Source organism: Entelurus aequoreus, linkage group LG18, assembly GCF_033978785.1.
Source record: "Entelurus aequoreus isolate RoL-2023_Sb linkage group LG18, RoL_Eaeq_v1.1, whole genome shotgun sequence".
NCBI classification, from domain to species: Eukaryota; Metazoa; Chordata; class Actinopteri; order Syngnathiformes; family Syngnathidae; genus Entelurus; species Entelurus aequoreus.
In genome coordinates, this window is record NC_084748.1 from 18830517 (window position 1) to 18853170 (window position 22654).

At 40.3% G+C, this 22654-nt stretch overlaps 1 protein-coding gene across 3 annotated transcripts in view; it reads left to right on the plus strand.

Annotated features, from left to right (window-relative positions):
- Nucleotides 1-10521: 10521 nt before the first annotated feature.
- Nucleotides 10522-22654, plus strand: part of LOC133633904 (uncharacterized) — a 33159-nt gene continuing 21026 nt past the window's right edge. For 2 of the 3 annotated variants that reach the window (XM_062026703.1, XM_062026705.1), the window contains exons 1-3: nt 10522-11740; nt 11811-12173; nt 12252-12404. In XM_062026703.1, coding sequence (XP_061882687.1) covers nt 11850-12173; nt 12252-12404 — 477 coding nt within the window. In that variant the 5' untranslated portion in view covers nt 10522-11740; nt 11811-11849. The remainder of the gene's footprint in view (nt 11741-11810; nt 12174-12251; nt 12405-22654) is intronic. The other variant, XM_062026704.1, reaches the window with a different exon arrangement.

The window sequence follows — 22654 nt, forward strand, 5'->3', positions numbered from 1 at the left end:
AGACTCTGAATTATGCCACTATATCTACCACTCCCATGAACATGTCTATAACAATCCAGACCTCTCCTTGAGCGAATGTCAGTTTGGCTCAAACACTGGCCCGGGTTGCCTGCAAACAGTCGAACTGTCACGCCATAGTGGTGAATTAAAAGCTAAAAAAAAGAAAAACAATGAGATACAACTGTCGAGGAGAAGTAATGAAAAGATACTAAAACCAATAAAACTGACAAGTGACCTTCCGAAGATGATGGAGCCTCCGCACGGCATGAAACACCAAGAGGTTGATCATCCAAGAAAGGGGAAACAGCCACCAACAGAAGAGGAAATTAAGCAAAACTGAAAAAAAAGGTTGGTACAATGTTTTTTAAAATGTTTACATTTTATCATGCTGCTCTCTTTCCGATAAAAACGAGCAGGATCCAATACTATGTTGATGTAGCCACAGAGGAAGAGCCCACCACTTGTCAATATGACGACGCGTATGAAGCAGTTTCTGTAACCACGATGGAAGACGAGGAAAGACTGGTGTGTTGTTTCCTTTAAAGGCCTACTGAAACCCACTACTACCGACCACGCAGTTTGATAGTTTATATATCAATGATGAAATCTTAACATTGCAACACATGCCAATACGGCCGGGTTAACTTATAAAGTGCAATTTTAAATTTCCCGCTAAACTTCCAGTTGAAAACGTCTATGTATGATGACGTATGCGCGTGACGTCAATCGTTGAACCGGAAGTATTGGTACACCATTGAATCCAATACAAAAAGCTCTGTTTTCATCTCAAAATTCCACAGTATTCTGGACATCTGTGTTGGTGAATCTTTTGCAATTTGTTTAATGAACAATGAAGACTGCAAAGAAGAAAGTTGTAGGTGGGATCGGTGTATTAGCGGCGGACTACAGCAACACAACCAGGAGGACTTTGAGATGGATAGCAGACGCGCTAGCCGCCGACCTCACCTTGACTTCCTCCGTCTCCGGGCCGCCGACCGCATCTATGATCGTCGCTCTGTCGATCGCTGGAACGCAGGTGAGCACGAGTGTTGATGAGCAGATGAGGGCTCGCGTAGGTGTATAGCTAATGTTTTTAGCATAGCTCTGTGAGGCCCTGTTGCTAAGTTAGCTTCAATGGCGTCGTTAGCAACAGCATTGTTAAGCTTCGCCAGCCTGGAAAGCATTAACCGTGTATTTACATGTCCATGGTTTAATAGTATTGTTGATTTTCTGTCCATCCTTCCAGTCAGGGGTTTATTTATTTTGTTTCTATCTGCATTTAAGCCTTATGTGCTATCACGTTAGCTCCGTAGCTAAAGTGTTTCGCCGATGTATTGTCATGGAGATAAAAGTCACTGTGAATGTCCATTTCGCGTTCTCGACTCTCATTTTCAAGAGGATATAGTATACAAGGTGGTTTAAAATACAAATCCGTAATCCACAATAGAAAAAGGAGAAAGTGTGGAATCCAATGAACCCTTGTACCTAAGTTACGGTCAGAGCGAAAAAAGATACGTCCTGCACTACACTCTAGTCCCTCACTCTCACGTTCCTCATCCACAAATCTTTCATCGTCGTTCAAATTAATGGGGTAATCGTCGCTTTCTCGGTCCGAATCGCTCTCGCTGCTGGTGTAAACAATGGGGAAATGTAAGGAGCCTTTCAACCTGCGACGTCACGCTACTTCCGCTACAGTCAAGGCTTTTTTTATCAGCGACCAAAAGTTGCGAACTTTATCGTCGATGTTCTCTACTAAATCCTTTCAGCAAAAATATGGCAATATCGCGAAATTATCAAGTATGACACATAGAATGGATCTGCTATCCCCGTTTAAATAAAAGAAAATCATTTCAGTAGGCCTTTAATGTTAATAAGATTAAAATGTTATGCAGAGATATAGTTATAACTATTTTACAGACAAACTATACTTTTTATAGTCACGGTGGAGAGTGGGGGGAGGGGGGCAAAATATTTTCTTCTTCCGAGGTGGGGCGTAACAAAATATTTGAGAAGCACTGCTATAAGCTAACCTGCAAAACTGCAACATGGACACATAACCAGTGTTGGGTTAGTTACTGAAAACCAGTAACTAGTTACAATTACTAGTTACTTTATTTCAAAAGTAACTCAGTTACTTACACCAAAAAGTAATGCGTTACTGTGAAAAGTAACTATTTAGTTACTTCTTTCCCCCCCCCCCCCCCCCTTTTTTAAGGCTCCCATTACTGCCCTTTTAGCCTTCATTTCAGTACTGTTATTGCACTGGAGAATAATACAATCTGTTGATCAACTTGACATGCATTTGCATCACTGAACTCAGAAAGCAATGTGGTCTACATACAACACACAAAGACAAAGATATGTTCCAAAGGGCCAATTTATTTCAGGCCAGAAAAAATTGACAAAACTATTTTAAATAGCTGCAACATAATGGCACTTTAACTTTAACTCTAAGTAGATAGGATCTTTGATCCAAGACACAACTTACATTTAACTAAAATGTTATTTTCTTTGTGTTCGACAAAAGAAAAGTATTGAGAATGTCTCCATGTTAAAAAACTCGACTTCTGGCTTCGCCATGATGTCTTGTTAGTTGTTATGAGAGTAGCGTATGTGTGTGTGTGTGTGTGGCCCTTTAAGATATGACAGCATGAGAGGTGAGTGACGTCAGTGGGTGAGTGGGCGAGAGAGGTGAGGGCGCGGCGACAGTGAGTGCGTGTAGGTGCTCTAGCTTGGTGGATGGCTGCGTGCAATAAAGTCACAAAGTTGCAACAAACCGCCGGGCTCGTCATTCACCCTCAGCTGTAAAGACCCTCTTCCGGGTAAAGTGAAGGTTGTTAGACCCGAAGTACGGCTCTGGAGGAACGTCTCCCCTGCGGGGAGGCGTGCTTTCTGTGGGTGGCGGAAAGCACGCCTCTTCTTTTCCACCGGGGAGCTCCAATAAAACACACTCAGATCTTCAGTTTCTAGCCGATACTACATAAAAATAACGTAAAATAAGGCAGTAACGCATCATGCTGTAAAGGTAACTGAGTTACTGTATATAAAAAAATAACGCGTTAGATTACTAGTTACCGCCGAAACTAACGGCGTTACAGTAACGCGTTAGTCCCAACACTGCACATAACACACTGTTAATGATATTGATTGTCTGTGTGTGAACTGTTTCACATTGTAACGACCTAATAGTTAGTATGTGTGTGGTCTTTGAGTTGTCCAACTGTTTTTGTGGTCGGGAACACATCACTGGCTGATTTAAACGTGCGCGCCATTTGGTGTGAATGAAAGAAAGCGAGCGGTTGCTGTCAATACAACCTAAAGTTTGTTTGTTTTGGTGTGATTACGACAGAAAGTGATCAGTTTTGCATGAAAGTAGTTTTGTTGCTGATGTTGTTTTGGTGTAGTTGCAACCGACAGTAATACGTTATTCTCAATAAAATGATTGTCATGTTTGTGTGTCCTCAATTGCTCTCAATTGCTCTGTTTATTGCTATTCTGAATGTTGCTTGGTCGGGTTTGGTTTTGAAATTGTATTGCATTATTATGGTATTGTTGTGTATTGTTTTCATTAAAAAATAAAAATGAAAAAATCGTTTTTGAATCGAGAATCGTGTTGAATTAAAAAAAAATCGATTTTGAATCAAATCGTGACCCCAAGAATCGATTTTGAATCGAATCGTGGGACACCCAAAGATTCACAGCCCTAATATAGATACATATACTGTATATACAAACCCCATTTCCATGAGTTGGGAAATTGTGTTAGATGTAAATATAAACTGAATACAATGATTAGCAAATCCTTTTCAACCCATATTCAATTGAATTCACTACAAAGACAAGATATTTGATGTTCAAACTCATAAACTTTACTTTTTATTTTTGCAAATAATAATTAACCTAGAATTTCATGGCTGCAACACGTGCCAAAGTAGTTGGGAAAGGGCATGTTCACCACTGTGTTACATGGCCTTTCCTTTTAACAATACTCAGTAAACGTTTGGGAACTGAAGAGACACACTTTTTAAGCTTCTCCGGTGGAATTCTTTCCCATTCTTGCTTGATGTACAGCTTAAGTTGTTCAACAGTCCGGGGGTCTCCGTTGTGGTATTTTAAGCTTCATAATGCGCCACACATTTTCAATGGGAGACAGGTCTGGACTACAGGCAGGCCAGTCTAGTACCCGCACTCTTTTACTATGAAGCCACGTTGATGTAACACGTCGCTTGGCATTGTCTTGCTGAAATAAGCAGGGGCGTCCATGGTAACGTTGCTTGGATGGCAACATATGTTGCTCCAAAACCTGTATGTACCTTTCAGCATTAGTGGCACCTTCACAGATGTGTAAGTTACCCATGTGTTGGGCACTAATACACCCCCATACCATCACAGATGCTGGCTTTTCAACTTTGCGCCTACAACAATCCGGATGGTTCTTTTCCTCTTTGGTCCGGAGGACACGACGTCCACAGTTTCCAAAAACAATTTGAAATGTGGACTCGTCAGACCACAGAACACTTTTCCACTTAGTATCAGTCCATCTTAGATGAGCTCAGGCCTAGCGAAGCCGACGGCGTTTCTGGGTGTTGTTGATAAACGGTTTTCGCCTTGCATAGGAGAGTTTTAACTTGCACTTACAGATGTAGCGACCAACTGTAGTTACTGACAGTGGGTTTCTGAAGTGTTCCTGAGCCCATGTGGTGACATCCTTTATACACTGATGTCGCTTGTTGATGCAGTACAGCCTGAGGGATGGAAGGTCACGGGCTTAGCTGCTTATGTGCAGTGGTTTCTCCAGATTCTCTGAACCCTTTGTTGATATTACGGACCGTAGATGGTGAAATCCCTAAATTCCTTGCAATAGCTGGTTGAGAAAGGTTTTTCTTAAACTGTTCAACAATTTGCTCACGCATTTGTTGACAAAGTGGTGACCCTCGACCCATCCTTGTTTGTGAATGACTGAGCATTTCATGGAATTTACTTTTATACCCAATCATGGCACCCACCTGTTCCCAATTTGCCTGTTCACCTGTGGGATGTTCCAAATAAGTGTTTGATGAGCATTCCTCAACTTTATCAGTATTTATTGCCACCTTTCCCAACTTCTTTGTCACGTGTTGCTGGCATCAAATTCTAAAGTTAATGATTATTTCCACAAAAAAAAATGTTTATCAGTTTGAACATCAAATATGTTGTCTTTGTAGCATATTCAACTGAATATGGGTTGAAAAGGATTTGCAAATCATTGTATTCCGTTTATATTTACATCTAACACAATTTCCCAACTCATATTGGGAACAGGTGGGTGCCATGATTGGGTATAAAAGTAGATTACATGAAATGCTCAGTCATTCACAAACAAGGATGGGGCGAGCGTCACCACCTTGTCAACAAATGCGTGAGCAAATTGTTGAACAGTTTAAGAAAAACCTTTCTCAACCAGCTATTGCAAGGAATTTAGAGATTTCACCATCTACGGTCCGTAATATCATCAAAGGGTTCAGAGAATCTGGAGAAATCACTGCACGTAAGCAGCTAAGCCCGTGACCTTCGATCCCTCAGGCTGTACTGCATCAACAAGCGACATCAGTGTGCAAAGGATATCACCACATGGGCTCAGGATCACTTCAGAAACCCACTGTCAGTAACTACAGTTGGTCGCTACATCTGTATGTGCAAGTTAAATCCCTCCTATGCAAGGCGAAAACCGTTTATCAACAACACCCAGAAACGCCGTCGGCTTCGCTGGGCCTGAGCTCATCTGAGATGGACTGATACGAAGTGGAAAAGTGTTCTGTGGTCTGACGAGTCCATATTTCAAATTGTTTTTGGAAACTGTGGACGTCGTGTCCTCCGGACCAAAGAGGAAAAGAATCATCCGGGTTGTTATAGGCACAAAGTTGAAAAGCCAGCATCTGTGATGGTATGGGGGTGTATTAGGGCCCAAGACATTGGTAACTTACACATCTGTGAAGGCACCATTAATGCTGAAAAGTACATACAGGTTTTGGAGCAACATATGTTGCCATCCAAGCAACGTTACCATGGACGCCCCTGCTTATTTCAGCAAGACAATGCCAAGCCACGTGTTACATCAACGTAGCTTCATAGTAAAAGAGTGCGGTTACTAGACTGGCCTGCCTGTAGTCCAGACCTGTCTCCCATTGAAAATGTGTGGCGCAATATGAAGCCTAAAATACCACAACGGAGACCCCCGGACTGTTGAACAACTTAAGCTGTACATCAAGCAAGAATGGTAAAGAATTCCACCTGAGAAGCTTAAAAAAGGTGTCTCCTCAGTTCCCAAACGTTTACTGAGTGTTGTTAAAAGGAAAGGCCATGTAACACAGTGGTGAACATGCCCTTTCCCAACTACTTAAGCACGTGTTGCAGCCATGAAATTCTAAGTTAATTATTATTTGCAAAAAAACAATAACATTTATGTGTTTGAACATCAAATATCTTGTTTTTGTAGTGCATTCAATTGAATATGGGTTGAAAAGGATTTGCAAATCATTGTATTCCGTTTATATTCACATCTGACACAATTTCCCAACTCATATGGAAACGGGGTTTGTATATACAGTATATGTATGTATATTAGGGCTGTGAATCTTTGGGTGTCCCACGATTCGATTCAAAATCGATTCTTGGGGTCATGATTTGATTAAAAATCGATTTTTTTTAATTCAACACGATTCTCGATTCAAAAACTATTTTTTATTTTTTAATGAAAACAATACACAACAATACCATAATAATGCAATACAATTTCAAAACCAAACCTGACCCAGCAACATTCAGAATAGCAATAAACAGAGCAATTGAGGACACACAAACATGACACGGAACAATCTAAAAGTAGTGAGACAAAAATTAATATTATCAACAACAGTATCAATATTAGTAACAATTTCATCATAGCAGTGATTAAAAATCCCTCATTGTCATTACAAACATTAATTAAATTTAAAAAAAAAAAATTAACAATAGTGTCACAGTGGCTTACACTTGCATCGCATCTCATAAACTTGACAACACATTGTGTCCAATATTTTCCACAATGATATAATGAGTCATATTTTGGTTCATTTAATAGTTAAGACGAATTTAAATAATGGATCCCATATTCCAATATATGACTCATTATCTGAACTAAATGCAGTTTTTTCTACTGATATCATCTCCATAGCTTGTGTGTACCAGTCAGTATGAGTTGGACTATCAACATCTATCAATTTTTCAAATATTACTCTTTTTGTTATGATGCATATTGAAAGAAATGCATTTTTACTCTTTGATGACCGTTACTAAATTGATGGAGATCCCCAAGAATACAAGTTTGCAGTGTCATTGGGATATTTATAGTAAGGACTGTGATTGCTTCTTTTGTTGTTTTCAACCATAACTCTTTTATTCTCTGACATTCCCACAATACATGAACAAGAGTTGCCTCGGCTGCCCGACACTTCATACATAACTTGCTATCTACTACACCCATTTTAAACAGCTGAGAAGATGTAAAATACAATCTATTCAATATCTTAAATTGAGTCAGTTTATCTTTTATGCTTCTAAATGGCTTATTGGCATTTTTCCAAATATCATTCCATGATATGTCTCTTTCATCTAAAATGTTTAAGTCCATCATCCATTTCCGAACACATGCATCATTTGCATTTCTAGTGTGGTGTTCATTTATTATTCCATAAAACAGTTTAATTAATTTCTTAAATGTATCTTGATTAAAAAGTGCATCTTCCAGTTCATGGCTATTTAAAGACATACTTTCAGAGGATTTGCTTTTATTTACAGCGTGTTTTAAAGAGATAAAATAAAAAAATGTTTTCTGGGTACATTATATTTATCAACTAAATCATTGAACGGTTTAAAATAGTTTTTATTAATAATATGATGAGGTTTAGTAATACCTCTGTCTTTCCATGTTGTCCATTTAACCACATTTTTATTAATTATGATATTAGGATTGTACATAAGCGGTTGATTGACAGATGTCATTGACTTCATTCCTAGTATTTTCTGACACAGTTTTAGAATGTTAAAGGTGGCTTCTATTGGGCTCTGCCTCAATTCATTAGGAATTTTTTGAAATATAATATAAACTCCTCACATCAATGTCCAAATTCATTAACATATTTTTTTCTATGTTGATCCAGTCCTTATCTGCAGAAGAATGAAATAAGTGGCTTGCTTATTCACAACCAAAGGAGATATAATAATGTAAGAAGTTTGGAAATTGTAGTCCTCCTTTATCTTGTGTACAAGACAACCTTAAGTATGAACAACTGGCCTTATTTCCACACCATATAAAATGTGATACCATTGTATGTATTTTCTTAAACCAACTTTTATTAATTAGAACAGGCATCATTTTCAGTATATAATTAACTGCTGGCAGTATACTCATTTTTACTATGTTCACCCAACCCCAAAGTGATATTTGGAGACGTGACCATTTTGCATTCTATCTTATTTTTTAAATGTTTAAGATTTAGATCTCTGTTTGTATAAAGGTTTGGTGTAATGTGTAGTCCTAGATATATGATTTCTGCCTCTTTCCATTTAACTTTGGAGTTCTGAACTTGTGATTTCTTGCAGTGTTTATTAAGTGGTAATATTTCACATTTGTCCCAATTGACTTTATACCCTGATAAACAGCCATATTCAGTGATGACATTATTGATATAGTGAAGAGAGGAGTTAACATGTGACAGGTAGAGAATTATGTCGTCACAATACATCGATAGCTTATTATACTGAGAGACCGTTTTTATACCATGAATATCATTTTCACTTCTTATTTTTGCAGCTAAGGGTTCAATAACCAAATTAAATAATAATTCAGATGCAGGACATCCCTGTTTTACTCCTCTTTTTAACGAAAAAGGTTCTGAAATATGATTATTGGTTTTGACTGATGCCATGGGCCTTGTATAAAGCATCTTAATCCATTGTATAAAATTATCTCAAAATCCAAATTTACGTAATGTGCAAAACATAAATGACCAGTTTATGCGGTCGAATGCCTTCTCCGCATCAACAGTACATACTGCTGTGGGATAAGGGATACCTCTAGCATAGTAAATAACATTAAACAATTTCCTTGTATTGTCTGAAGATTGTCGACCTTCCATGAAGCCAGTTTGGTCAGTAAGAATTAAGTTTCCTATTACATTTGATAATCGTGTGGCTAAGATTTTTGTCTAGATTCAAAAAGATTCTCTATTCATTCAATACATAGGATTTCAGCAGGATCTACTCCAGTCTGCTGACATGCAAGCAGAGTAGTAGATTTTTGTAAAAAGCTTTTATAATTGTAAAGGACAATGCTTTATCAACTGATTGCAATAATGTACATTTGTTTTAACTATTAAATGAACCAAAAATATGACTTATTTTATCTTTGTAAAAATATTGGACACAGTGTGTTGTCAAGCTTATGAGATGCGATGCAAGTGTAAGCCACTGTGACACTATTGTTCTTTTTTTATTTATTTATAAATGTCTAATGATAATGTCAATGAGGGATTTTTAATTACTGCTATGTTGAAATTGTAACTAATATTGATACTGTTGTTGATATTATTCATTTTTGTTTCACTACTTTTGGTTTGTTCTGTGTCGTGTTTGTGTCTCCTCTCAATTGCTCTGTTTATTGCAGTTCTGAGTGATGCTGGGTCGGGTTTGGTTTTGTAATTGGATTGCATTGTTATGGTATTGCTGTGTATTGTTTTGTTGGATTGATTAATTTAAGAAAAAAAAAAAAAAAAATTAATAAATTAAAATAAAATAAAAATCTATTTTTTAAAAATGAGAAACGATTCTGAATCGCACAACGTGAGAATCAGGATTCGAATTCGAATCGATTTTTTCCCCACCCCCTAATGTATATATATATATATATTTATGTATATGTATATATGTATATATATATATATATATATATATAATGCAGGCCAAAAGTTTGGACACACCTTCTCATTTCAATACGTTTTCTTTATTTCCATAACTATTTACATTGTAGATTGTCACTGAAGGCATCAAAACTATGACACCTGTGAAGTGAAAACCCTTTCAGGTGACTAAGCTCATCGAGAGAATGCCAAGAGTGTGCAAAGCAGTAATCAGAGCAAAGGGTGGCTTTTTTGAAGAAACCAGAATATAAAACATGTTTTCAGTTATTTCACCTTTTTTTGTTAAGTACATAACTCCACATGTGGGGACGGTGTGGCGCTGTTGGGAGAGTGGCGTGCCAGCAACCTGAGGGTTCCTGGTTCAATCCCCACCTTCTACCAACCTTTTCACATCTGTTGTGTCCTTGAGCAAGACACTTCACCCTTGCTCCTGATGGGTCATGGTTAGGGCCTTGCATGGCAGCTCCTGCCATCAGTATGTTAATGTGTGTGTGAATGTGGAAATAGTGTCAAAGCGCTTTGAGTACCTTGAAGGTAGAAAAGCGCTATACAAGTATAACCCATTTACCATGTGTTCATTCATAGTTTTGATGCTGTGGGGCGGCGGGGCCGGCAGATCGACAACGAGGCAGGGCACGCCGCTCCAAGATGGCGGCGAGGAGGCGTGGCTGGCGGACTCGCATCAAAATGGACTACAGGTGCGTGGATCGCGCAGCTGGGCACAATCGATTAATACCCTCCTGTGTATATAAGCGTGACAGCCGAGAGAGACGGGGAGGGAGTGGGAGAGCCAGCAGCAAGGCATGCAGCGAGAGACGGAGAGAGAAGCCGGAGCCAAAGAGAAGCGGATGCCGAGCGGAAGAGAGCGCAAGACACACGGCGACGCCCGCAGCTGGAGGGAAGGAGAGTGAGACAGCGAGGAAGACAACGAGGTGCTGGAAAGCGGACGGAGGACCGAGCAGGTGGATCCAGTGCTGAAAAGCAGAAAGACGTTTCTTATTGAAATAATAAAGAAAGTCAATCCTGTTGCCTGCGAACCTGGACGACGGTCAGAGTCATTTTAAACTATTTGCTTATTGATATTGTTTTCAACACCTTCCTTTTCTTTCACAAACACAGGAAGTGAAAAAAGTATACATTTGTAAACGTTATGATATGAATGAGTGTTCAGTAAAAGGCGTGGAAAAAGAGCGTGTTTTATATTTAATCTATGTCAATACTTGTTAAGCATATCTGAAACAAATAATACCACATGTAGGATGGTGTACCTATGCAGATCACGCGTGAGTGGACCATTTTTGGGTAAAGAAGCATATGTTAAATGTCGTTGAATGAGCGATGATTTTTAAAAAAAAGTGCGTTTCCCCCTTAAATTCCCAGGCTTTACTTGAACAAGTCAGCTGCGTGTGAATTCTTCCACCCAGTAGGGGGCGCTGTGACGTAGTCAACGCTCCAACTAGACCATCGAAGCAGTCTCGTGTTGTCCGTGCCTATAAAGCTAGGTTTAATCGACCGTGAACGTTCTTTCCCCAAATAATGCTCACATTCATGTTACACGTTTTAAAGCGAAAATTCAACAGGGACTAAAATGTGTAAACATATCTTTCTGCTGGAATACGAAACGGACATTTAATCCCCGTTAACGGTCAGATAGGTGTTAGCTCCCAAGCTAAACATCGAGTGTTTTTTGCTTTGTACTGCAACTGCTGTATGCTATTTCCTGTACTATTTGTACTCATTTGAAGTGACTAAAAATGTTGCTTTGAACGTAGCACGGTAGGGGAGCAGGCTACTCCACGAAGAGGGTAAGTAAAAGGAGCATTTTGCATGTGAACTTAATTTATGATATGTTCCACCTCTGTTTCCACTTCCTAGAACGCACCAGCCATACTGTTGAGAGAGTTGAATAAAAGAATGGATCCGAGGAATACGATCCCAGTTTACCAGACACACATTGATTACACTGCAGCGAACGCTTCCCATAGTTTTGACAGCAATGATGCAGAAACTTTGCACTCTGGTGGGGAGCGTTCGAAATCTGATCCAGAGCTGACGAGAAAAATGATTATGCCTCGACACATGGAGGAACACATTTTTGGAAAGAAAGCTGCTATTGCTCCGAAGAAGATGAAACTGAGTGAGAAGGAACAACCAGGACCAGATTGTGTAGCCACAACTTCCAGGAACAGAGTAACTACATTTTTGCAGCAGCAACAATGTCCCAGCTTTGTGTTAAAGGTAAGACTTAGACAATGGCTTATCAGCTGTCTTAAGTTGCTCGTGATTATTAATATTCATATATTCATGTTCACCCAGTGCAATATGTTTAAGCCACCTGTTGCAAGAGAGGCTCCAATCCGCAGATCAGATCAAGAATTGCTGGAAGACCATCACCCTCTGAAGCGACCAGTGAAAGCTCTGCTGAAGCATTCAAGTGGTCATCCCAGTGTCTTTCTATCAAACCACCCGGTTAGTACATTTGTCAATATCAATCAATACAATTATAATGTAATGTTAAAATAAAATGCATACTATGCTTAAATTTGCAAAACATTTATATTGCCATCCATGAGTCATGGTTGAGCTCCCTTTCCACCAAGCGGTACAATATGGGTTTGTATTTCAATTAGGGCTGCAACAACTAATCGATTAAAATCGATTATCAAAATAGTTGGCGATTAATTTATTCATCGATTCGTTGGAACTATGCTATGCGCATGCGCGGAGGCTTTTTTTTTTTGGTAATTTTTTTGTTGTTTTTTGTTTTATAAACCTTTATTTATAAACTGCGACATTTATAAACAGTTGAGAAACAATAATCAAAATAAGTACAAAAACAGTACAAAACAGCGCCAGGGCGGCTCTGAGGCTACGTCTCATGAGGTGGCGTAAGCTAGCCAATGATGGTCATGTGCAGCTCACGTGACGACGCCGTCTCCTTTGCTGGAAACATTCGAAAAATGGCGCAGGAAAACACTACCGATAGTTTAGCGGAGAAACATCTTGAGGTTATTGCTTTCAATGGAGAAAAGTGTACGACCTAAGTCGTCAAAAGTGTCGGAACACTTTACTTTAAAGACTTCAAAGAAGACCGTTTCCTGCAAAATGGCACGGAAGTACAACATTGCTTCAGAAGCACCTGAAAAGGAAACATGTTGGAGCCATGGATGAAGGGAGGAACTCATGGTACGTAACTTTTTAAGTCCATAGTGGCAACAGGCATTCATGAGTTCAGCTTTTTTGTGAGTAACTTTAAAGTTATGCCTTTGTTGCAACGCGGGACTGATAATGTGTCTCCGGCACATTTGACTCCATTTTGAGAGAGAAAACGCACGGTTACCAATTTCGAAATAAACGTAGCGGACAGAAATATCTCAGGTTGGTTTCATAATGGATCAATGTAGCCGGGCCTGATAAAGCTATATAAATCTATTTAGATTTGAGTGACGCTTTAGTATAACTAAACGTTATGAAGGTGCTGGAATATTTCATGCTATTATTCAGAGGCAGCCTAAAATGAATCCTTTATTATTCACAACAGAAACGTGTACAATATCTGATTCAGTTCTGATCTGATGAGTTACATTTCTGTGTTATTATTGGTGTATGCTGCACCCCCAATGTCCACAACATGGTGCCAGTATGCTTGTTTTTTCAATAAAATACTGGAAAGGATAGAAATATAATTTGTCTCTTTTATCCGATTATTAATCGATTAATCGAAGTAATAATCGACAGATTAATCGATTATCAAATTAATCGTTAGTTGCAGCCCTAATTTCAATCAATGTTTATTTATATAGCCCTAAATCACAAGTGTCTCAAAGGGCTCCACAAGTCACAACGACATCTTCGGTTCAGATCCCACATCAGGGCAAGGAAAAACTCAACCCAGTGGGACCACAATGAGAAACCTTGGAGAGGACCGCAGATGTGGGTGACCTCTCCCTCTAGGGCGACCGGTGCAATGGATGTCGAGTGGGTCTAGCAGAATATCGTGAAAGTCCAGTCCGTAGTGGATATAACTAAATAGTGAGAGTCCAGTCCATAGTGGGGCCAGCAGGAGACCATCCCGATCGGAGACAGGTCAGCAGCGCAGAGATGTCCCCAACCGATGCATAGGCGAGCAGTCGACCCCGGGTCCCGACTCTGGACAGCCAGCACTTCATCCGTGGCCACCCCCCCACCCCCCAACTGGTCTAAAAGGGGGGTTTATTAAAAGGCTAGAGTATACAAATGAGTTTAAAGATGGGACTTAAATGTTTCTACTGAGGTGGCATCTCTAACTGTTACCGGGAGGGCATTCCAGAGTACTGGAGCCCAAATAGAAAACGCTCTATAGCCCGCAGACTTTTTTTGGGCTCTGGGAATCACTAATAAGCCGGAGTTCTTTGAACGCAGATTTCTTGCCGGGACATATGGTACAATACAATCAGCAAGATAGGATGGAGCTAGACCGTGTAGTATTTTATATGTAAGTAGTAAAACCTTAAAGTCATATCTTAAGTGCACAGGAAGCCAGTGCAGGTGAGCCAGTATAGGCGTAATATGATCAAACTTTCTTGTTCTTGTCAAAAGTCTAGCAGCCGAATTTTGTACCAACTGTAATCTTTTAATGCTAGACATAGGGAAACCTGAAAATAATATGTTACAGTAATCGAAACGAGACGTAACGAACGCATGAATAATGATCTCAGCGTCGCTAGTGGACAAAATGGAACGAATTTTAGCGATATTACAGAGATGAAAGAAGACCGTTTTAGTAACACTCTTTATATGTGATTTAAACAAGAGAGTTGGGTCGAAGATAATACCCAGATTCTTTATCGAGTCGCCTTGTGTAATTGTTTGGTTGTCAAATGTTAAGGTAGTATTAATAAATAGGTGTCGGTGTCTAGCAGGACCGATAATCAGCATTTCCGTTTTCTTGGCGTTGAGTTGCAATAAGTTAGCGGACATCCATTGTTTAATTTCATTAAGACACGCCTCAAGCTGACTACAATCTGGCGTGTTGGTCAGCTTTAGGGGCATGTAGAGTTGGGTGTCATCAGCGTAACAGTGAAAGCTAACACCGGATTTGCGTATGATGTCACCTAGTGGCAGCATGTAGATGATGAAGAGTGCAGGGCCAAGAACCGAACCCTGGGGAACTCCACATGTTACCTTAACATAGTCCGAGGTCACATTGTTATGGGAGACGCACTGCATCCTGTCAGTAAGATAAGAGTTAAACCAAGACAAGGCTAAGTCTGACATACCAGTACGTGTTTTGATACGCTCTAATAAAATATTATAATCGAGGGTATCGAAAGCAGCGCTAAGGTCAAGAAGCAGCAACATAGATGACTCATCAGAATCCATCGTTTGCATTAGATCATTAGTCATTTTTGCGAGGGCTGTCTCCGTAGAGTGATTTGTTCTGAAACCGGATTGAAAGGGTTCACAGCAATTGTTGGACGCTAAGTGTTCATTTAACTGCTTTGCAACAATTTTTTCGAGGATTTTCGAAATAAACGGAAGGTGGGACACCAGCCGGTAGTTTACCATGAGGTCAGGATCGAGGTTAGGTCTTTTGAGCAGAGGATGAATAACCACTTTTTTGAACGCTAGGGGAACAGTGCCAGAGGAAAGTGATACGTTTATAATATTTAGCACTGATGGACCTAATAATACAAAAAGCTCCTTGATAAGTTTCCCAGGAAGTGGGTCAAGTAAACATGTTTGTTTTATCCCATATACACGTCTTAGCAATTCTTGTAATGTTATTTCTTTAAAAAGAGAGAGACTATTTTGGAGGGCAATATCCGTCGTATATACAGTCGTATCTGTGTTAATAGGACCCAGTTGTAGCTGGGATGCGATGCCTTTATTCTCCTTTCTAATGAGTTAAATTTTCTTATCAAAGAAATTCATGAAGTCATCTGCCGAGTGGGTGGAGCTACTGGGAGGGGTCCCTTGTTGGGTTAGCGATGCTACTGTACTAAACAAATATTTAGGATCGTTTTTGTTGAGGCGGATGAGTTTTGAGTATTATTTAGCTTTAGCTAAGGTAATCATGCGTTTATAAGTTATTAAACTATCACTCCATGCTTGCCATTTGCGTTCCAGCTTTCTACATGATAATTTATGAGCTCTAGTTTCTTCTGTAAACCATGGGGTACACCTTTTACGGGCCCTTTTTAGCTTTAGCAGTGCTATACTATCAATGGTTTCGCGCAGGGCGTCGTTAAAGTTGTTAGTGAGGTTATCAATAGAGCCCACATAATTTAGGAATGGTGCCATTAACGAAGGCAATAGGCCAGCTAGAGTCGTCGTTGTGGCAGCATTAATGTCGCGGCTGCTAAAGCAGTTATTATTATTAGCTTGTTGACAATGAGTCAGAACTTCAAATTTTATAAGGTAATGATCGGACATTACTTTAGTACACGGGAGTATCATAACCTTGGAGGTGGTGACCCCCCCTGACATGCACTAGATCTATCGTATTACCATTGCGATGCGTGGGTTCATTTATTATTTGTGTAAGACCACAGCTATCAATTATAGTCTGGAGCGCCACGCACGGAGGGTCCAATGGGGTATTCATATGGATATTAAAGTCCCCCATTATGATTATATTGTCGGCGTGCGTCACTAGATCAGCGACGAACACTGAGAATTCACTGATAAAGTCCGAATACGGCCCGGGGGGCGGGGGGCAGTAGATAACAGCCAGGTAGAGAGGCAGCGGTGTGACAGACCTCATAGTAAGCACCTCAAACGATTTATATTCATTATTTAGGTTAGGGGTAAGGTTAAAGTTTGGTAGGTAGTAGCGGGGGGTGTATATTGTAGCGTCCCGAAAGAGTTAGTACTGCAAGGGGTTCTGGGTATTGGTTCTGTTGTGTTTATGTTGTGCCTTTAAGGTTTATTGGCGTTCTGTACTTCTCCCTACGTCCGTGTACACAGCGGCGTTTTAAAAAGTCATACATTTTACTTTTTGAAACCGATACCGATCATTTTGAAATCGATACCGGTAATTTCCGATATTACATTTTTTTTAAAGCATTTATCGGCCGATAATATCGGCAGTCCGATATTATCGGACATCTCTAATTACAAGTCATGCATTTCTGTATATTGTGCCAAGCAAATACCACCCAATATGGGTTTGATGCACATCAGTGCCAGAAACTGCAATTAGCCGTGCTAATGTTGGAACTCATTTCCTCAGCATATCTGCATATTGAGAACAAATTAGGCACTGACACTGCGTGTATCCACATTTATTTGTCGAAAATATATTTTGCCCTGTCAGTTGGATGACACATCGACATGCAGGCTAACGGGCATATATTTCCCCCGCCTATATGTCAATGTGTCATTGACCAGGCTAGCATGCTACTACACTAGTAACTACGCTACTAAGCATTCGTTGCAAGAACATACTAGCTTTTATTAGACAAGGTCATAGACTGTATTGGACAATGTAGTTTGAATACGAAATGTCCATTTCCATTTATTACAAGTAATAAGAAAACGTAAATGTCTTACTTACCTATCAAGGAGGAAATTAGCAAGTTTGGCGTCAGATGAAAAAATATTTTCTGTCTTCAATCGTCTCCGTCTTTCAAAAGCATCCCGATACAAATCCTTGTTTTGTTCCTGGCTCTCATGAATAAGTTGAGAATCGTAACGACGCCTTTTAGATTTACTAAGATCTGACATGTTTAGTAACTTTACCAGTGGCAGTAGCTCGACGGTGCGGTGCGCTACTTGCAACCTGGATGTGACACACTCACAGACTTTCTAATTGGTTAAACGGTAGAGGGCGGATTATTGAAATTAAACAATAACAAGATTTGGGGGCTGTAAATCTAATTTTGAAATGAGCACATCCCCGCTGAACTACTGTTATCAGTTATAGAGGTATTCGAAAATAACACGATTTATTCATGTCTTTTGACATATCAGTGCCATTTAATGATGATTTGACATGAAATTATTACATATGGCTCCTTTAAGTGTCGTATACTGACTGACAATGTTGACACGGCAACAGTTGTTACTATATTTCCTCTTGCCAACTCTAACATACTTTTTAATTTCAGTGTACTTTCTGCTGTAATGTGGTTCCATCAACCCTTCTTAAACTTTACTGAGCACTAGGGCTGGGCGGTATGGACCAAAACTGATATCCCGGTATTTTTAGTCCGAATCGCAAAATATAACATATAACGGTGTTTTAAACAAAACATGCAAAATGTTTAGTTTAAACTTAACACTACATTACTGTTACTATCAGTTTTCTGAAAATTACTTTGAAAAAGTAATTATTTATAGTCACTCGTTACTTAACCAAAAAACGTAATTTATTTACTAATGGAATTACTTTTTAATAAATGTAATTAATTACTTGGGAAAGTAATTAAAGGCCTACTGAAATGAATTTTTTTTATTTAAACGGGGATAGCAGATCTATTCTATGTGTCATACTTGATAATTTCGCGATATTGCCATATTTTTGCTGAAAGGATTTAGTATAGAACAACGACGATAAAGATCGCAACTTTTGGTATCTGATAAAAAAAAAAGGCTTGCCCCTACCGGAAGTAGCGTGACGTAGTCAATTGAACATATACGCAAAGTTCCCTATTGTTTACAATGATGGCCGCATGAAGTGAGAGAGATTCGGACCGAGAAAGCGACAATTTCCCCATTAATTTGAGCGAGGATGAAATGTTTGTGGATGAGTAAAGTGCAAGTGAAGGACTAGTGGGGAGTTGAAGCTATTCAGATAGGGAAGATGCTGTGAGAGCCGAGGGTGACCTGATATTCAGCTGTGAATGACTACAACAGTAAATAAACACAAGATATATATATACTCTATTAGCCACAACACAACCAGGCTTATATTTAATATGCCACAAATTAATCCTGCATAAAAACACCTACGTGTTTGTTATGCTAGCTCCTAGCTCCTCTGCTAGCTCCTAGCTCCATAGAACACGCCAATACAATTCAAACACCTGATCAACACACACAATCATCCATCCATCCATCCATTTTCTACCACTTATTCCCTTCGGGGTCGCGGGGGGCGCTGGAGCCTATCTCAGCTACAATCGGGCGGAAGGCGGGGTACACCCTGGACAAGTCGCCACCTCATCGCAGGGCCACAGATAGACAGACAACATTCACACACTAGGGCCAATTTAGTGTTGCCAATCAACCTATCCCCAGGTGCATGTCTTTGGAGGTGGGAGGAAGCCGGAGTACCCGGAGGGAACCCACGCAGTCACAGGAAGAACATGCAAACTCCACACAGAAAGATCCAGAACCAGAACTCACGACTACTCAGGACCTTCGTATTGTGAAGCAGACGCACTAACCCCTCTGCCACACACAATCACTCAGCCCAAAAGACCGTTCACCTAACCCAAGGTTCATAAAGCTTATATATTTAAAGGCCTACTGAAATGATTTTTTTTTATTTAAACGGGAATAGCAGATCCATTCTGTGTGTCATACTTGATCATTTCGCGATATTGCCATATTTTTGCTGAAAGGATTTAGTAGAGAAAATCGACGATAAAGTTCTCAACTTTTGCTCGCTGATAAAAAAAAAGCCTTGCCTGTACCGGAAGTAGCGTGATGTCACAGGAGCTAGGATTCCTCACAATTCCCCGTTGTTTACAATGGAGCGAGAGAGATTCGGACCGAGAAAGTGATGATTACCCCATTAATTTGAGCGAGGATGAAAGATTCGTAGATGAGGAACGTTACAGTGAATGACTTGAGAGGCAGCGATGGACGTATCTTTTTTCGCTCTGACCGTAACTTAGGTACAAGCTGGCTCATTGGATTCCACACTCCTTTTTCTATTGTAGATCACAGATTTGTATTTTAAACCACCTCGGATACTATATCCTCTTGAAAATGAGAGTTGAGAACGCGAAATGGACATTCAGTGCCTTTTATCTCCACGACAATACATCGGCGAAATGCTTTAGCTACGAGCTAACGTGATAGCATCTTGCTTTAACTGCATATAGAAACAAAAGAAATAAACCCCTGACTGGAAGTATAGATAGAAAATCAACAATACTATTAAACCGTGGACATTTAAATACACGGTTAATGCTTTCCAGGCTGGCGAAGGTTAACAATGCTGTGCTAACGATGCCATTGAAGCTAACTTAGCAACCGGACTGCACAGAGCTATGCTAAAAACATTAGCTCTCCACCTACGCCAGCCAGCCCTCATTTGCTCATCAACACCCGTGCTCACCTGCGTTCCAGCGATCGGCAGAAGGACGAAGGACTTCACCCGATGCGTTTGGCGGCCCGGAGACGTAGGAAGTCAAGGTGAAGTCGGCGGCTAGCGCTCCAACAAAGTCCTCCTGGTTGTGTTGCTGTAGTCCGCTGCTAATACACTGATCCCACCTACAACTGTCTTCTTTGCAGCCTTCATTGTTCATTAAAAAAATTGCAAAAGATGTCCAGAATACTGTGGAATTATGAAATGAAAACAGAGCTTTTTGTATAGGATTCTACGGGGTACCATAACTTCCGTTACTCGGACTTCGTCAGGCGCATACGTCATCATACCGCGATGTTTCAGCCGGATATTTCCCGGGAATTTTAAAATGTCACTTTATAAGTTAACCCGGCCGTATTGGCATGTGTTGCAATGTTAAGATTTCATCATTGATATATAAACTATCAGACTGCGTGGTCGGTAGTAGTGGCTTTCAGTAGGCCTTTAAACAAAGTTATGCATGTGATGCGCACGTACGGTCAAGCGATCAAATGTTTGGAAGCCAAAGCTGCATACTCATGGTAGCACGTCTGCGTCTTTGTCATCCAAATCAAAGTAATCCTGGTAAGAGTCTGTGTTGTCCCAGTTCTCTACAGGCGTCTGTGTATTGAAGTCAAAAGTCCTCCTAGTTAGAGTCTCTGTTATCCGAGTTCTTCCATCTTGACTGCATCTTTCGGGAATGTAAACAAAGAAGCGCCGGCTGTGTACGTGTTGCTGCTGACTTCCCTCGCAAAATAGACGCTTCGCACCGACAACTTTGTTCTTTGCTTGCTCAGCTTCTTTCTCCATAATGCAATGAACATAATTGCAACAGATTCACCAACACAGATGTCCAGAATACACCCAGAATGAGATGAAAACAGCTATTTCGTATTTGCTTCAATGTGGAAGCCATACCCGTGTTCCCCGGGCTACGTCACGCGCATACGTCATCCTCAGAGGCGTTTCGAACCGGAAGTTTAGCGGCAAATTTAAAATCGCACTTTATAAGTTAACCCGGCCGTATCGGCATGTGTTGCAATGTTAAGATTTCATCATTGATATATAAACTATCAGACTGCGTGGTCGGTAGTAGTGGGTTTCAGTAGGCCTTTAATGTGTTATTTAAAAAACCTTTAGGAAATGTCATATGCAGTTGAGAGAAGTTTATGAGAGCGGCGCGCGCGTGTGCCTTTTGTGTCAAGCGACTTGTGACGTCAGCGAGGGTTTCAGCTGAACTGTATTTGTTAGCTTTAGCAGTGGCAGTTTTGACGGTTGTTTTGTTGAATCTTTTCACTGGCTTGTGTTATCTCTGGTTAAAAAAGAGGAGCCGCCGGAGCTACGGTGCGGGCATGTCAGCTGTGCGTGAAGGGGAATGTGGCGGGGGGTCGGAGGCAATGTGTGGTAGCGACTCCGGACATGTGCCAGACCCTTCTTTAGCTATGGTGCCTGTGCGCCGCACCGGCCGCAAACAGCTGTAACAAAGGCACATCAAATGATACCGGTATGGCGGTATTGTCTCAAATACCGTAATTTCCGGACTATAAGCCGCTACTTTTTCCCCTCGTTCTGGTCCCTGCGGCTTATACAAGGGTGCGGCTTATTTACGGCCTGTTCTTCTCCGACACCGACGAAGAGGATTTCGGTGGTTTTAGTACGCAGGAGGAAGACGATGACACAATGATTAAAGACTGACTTTTCATATACCGGTAGGCTGGTTATTTTGATAACGTACAGGTTGCACCGTTGTATTATTTGTACTCTGCACGAATGCTGTTCGCCATGTCAAAGATGTGAAAGTTTGATTGAATGATTGAAAGATTTATTGTTAATAAATGGGACGCTTTGCGTTCCCAAACAGTCATCTCTGTCCCGACAATCCCCTCCGTGGTGGCAGGAACCCCTATATACTACGGTAATTACACATCAAAACCCTGCGGCTTATAGTCGGGTGCGGCTTATATATGGAGCAATCTGTATTTTCCCCTAAATTTAGCTGGTGCGGCTTATAGTCAGGTGCGGCTTATAGTCCGGAAATTACGGTATATATCTCTTTTTAAAAAATACCGGTATTAACTGTGATACCGGTATACCGCCCAGCCTTACTTTATGCACGTATTTATTCTACTTCAAGCTAGTTCAACAGCTAGCTTAGCTATTAGCATGCCTTCTTCTGCTTGCTCTTTCTTGGTGTGTAAAAGGTTTAGCCTCGTCCTAATACTTGATAAGGATACTTAGGTTATTAAGAAATAACACTGTGTATATACACAATTAGCTGCTAGATTGTCAGTCAGGGAATTTAAATTAAATACAATACTAGCACACGGGGATCTGTGTTTGTGCTCTTGACTTAATCTATAGCGGAATGAAGGAAACAAAGGGAAGCCTCTGTCAGTCATCTGTAAGATTGCGAGCACACATAGAAACATAAGGTAACATA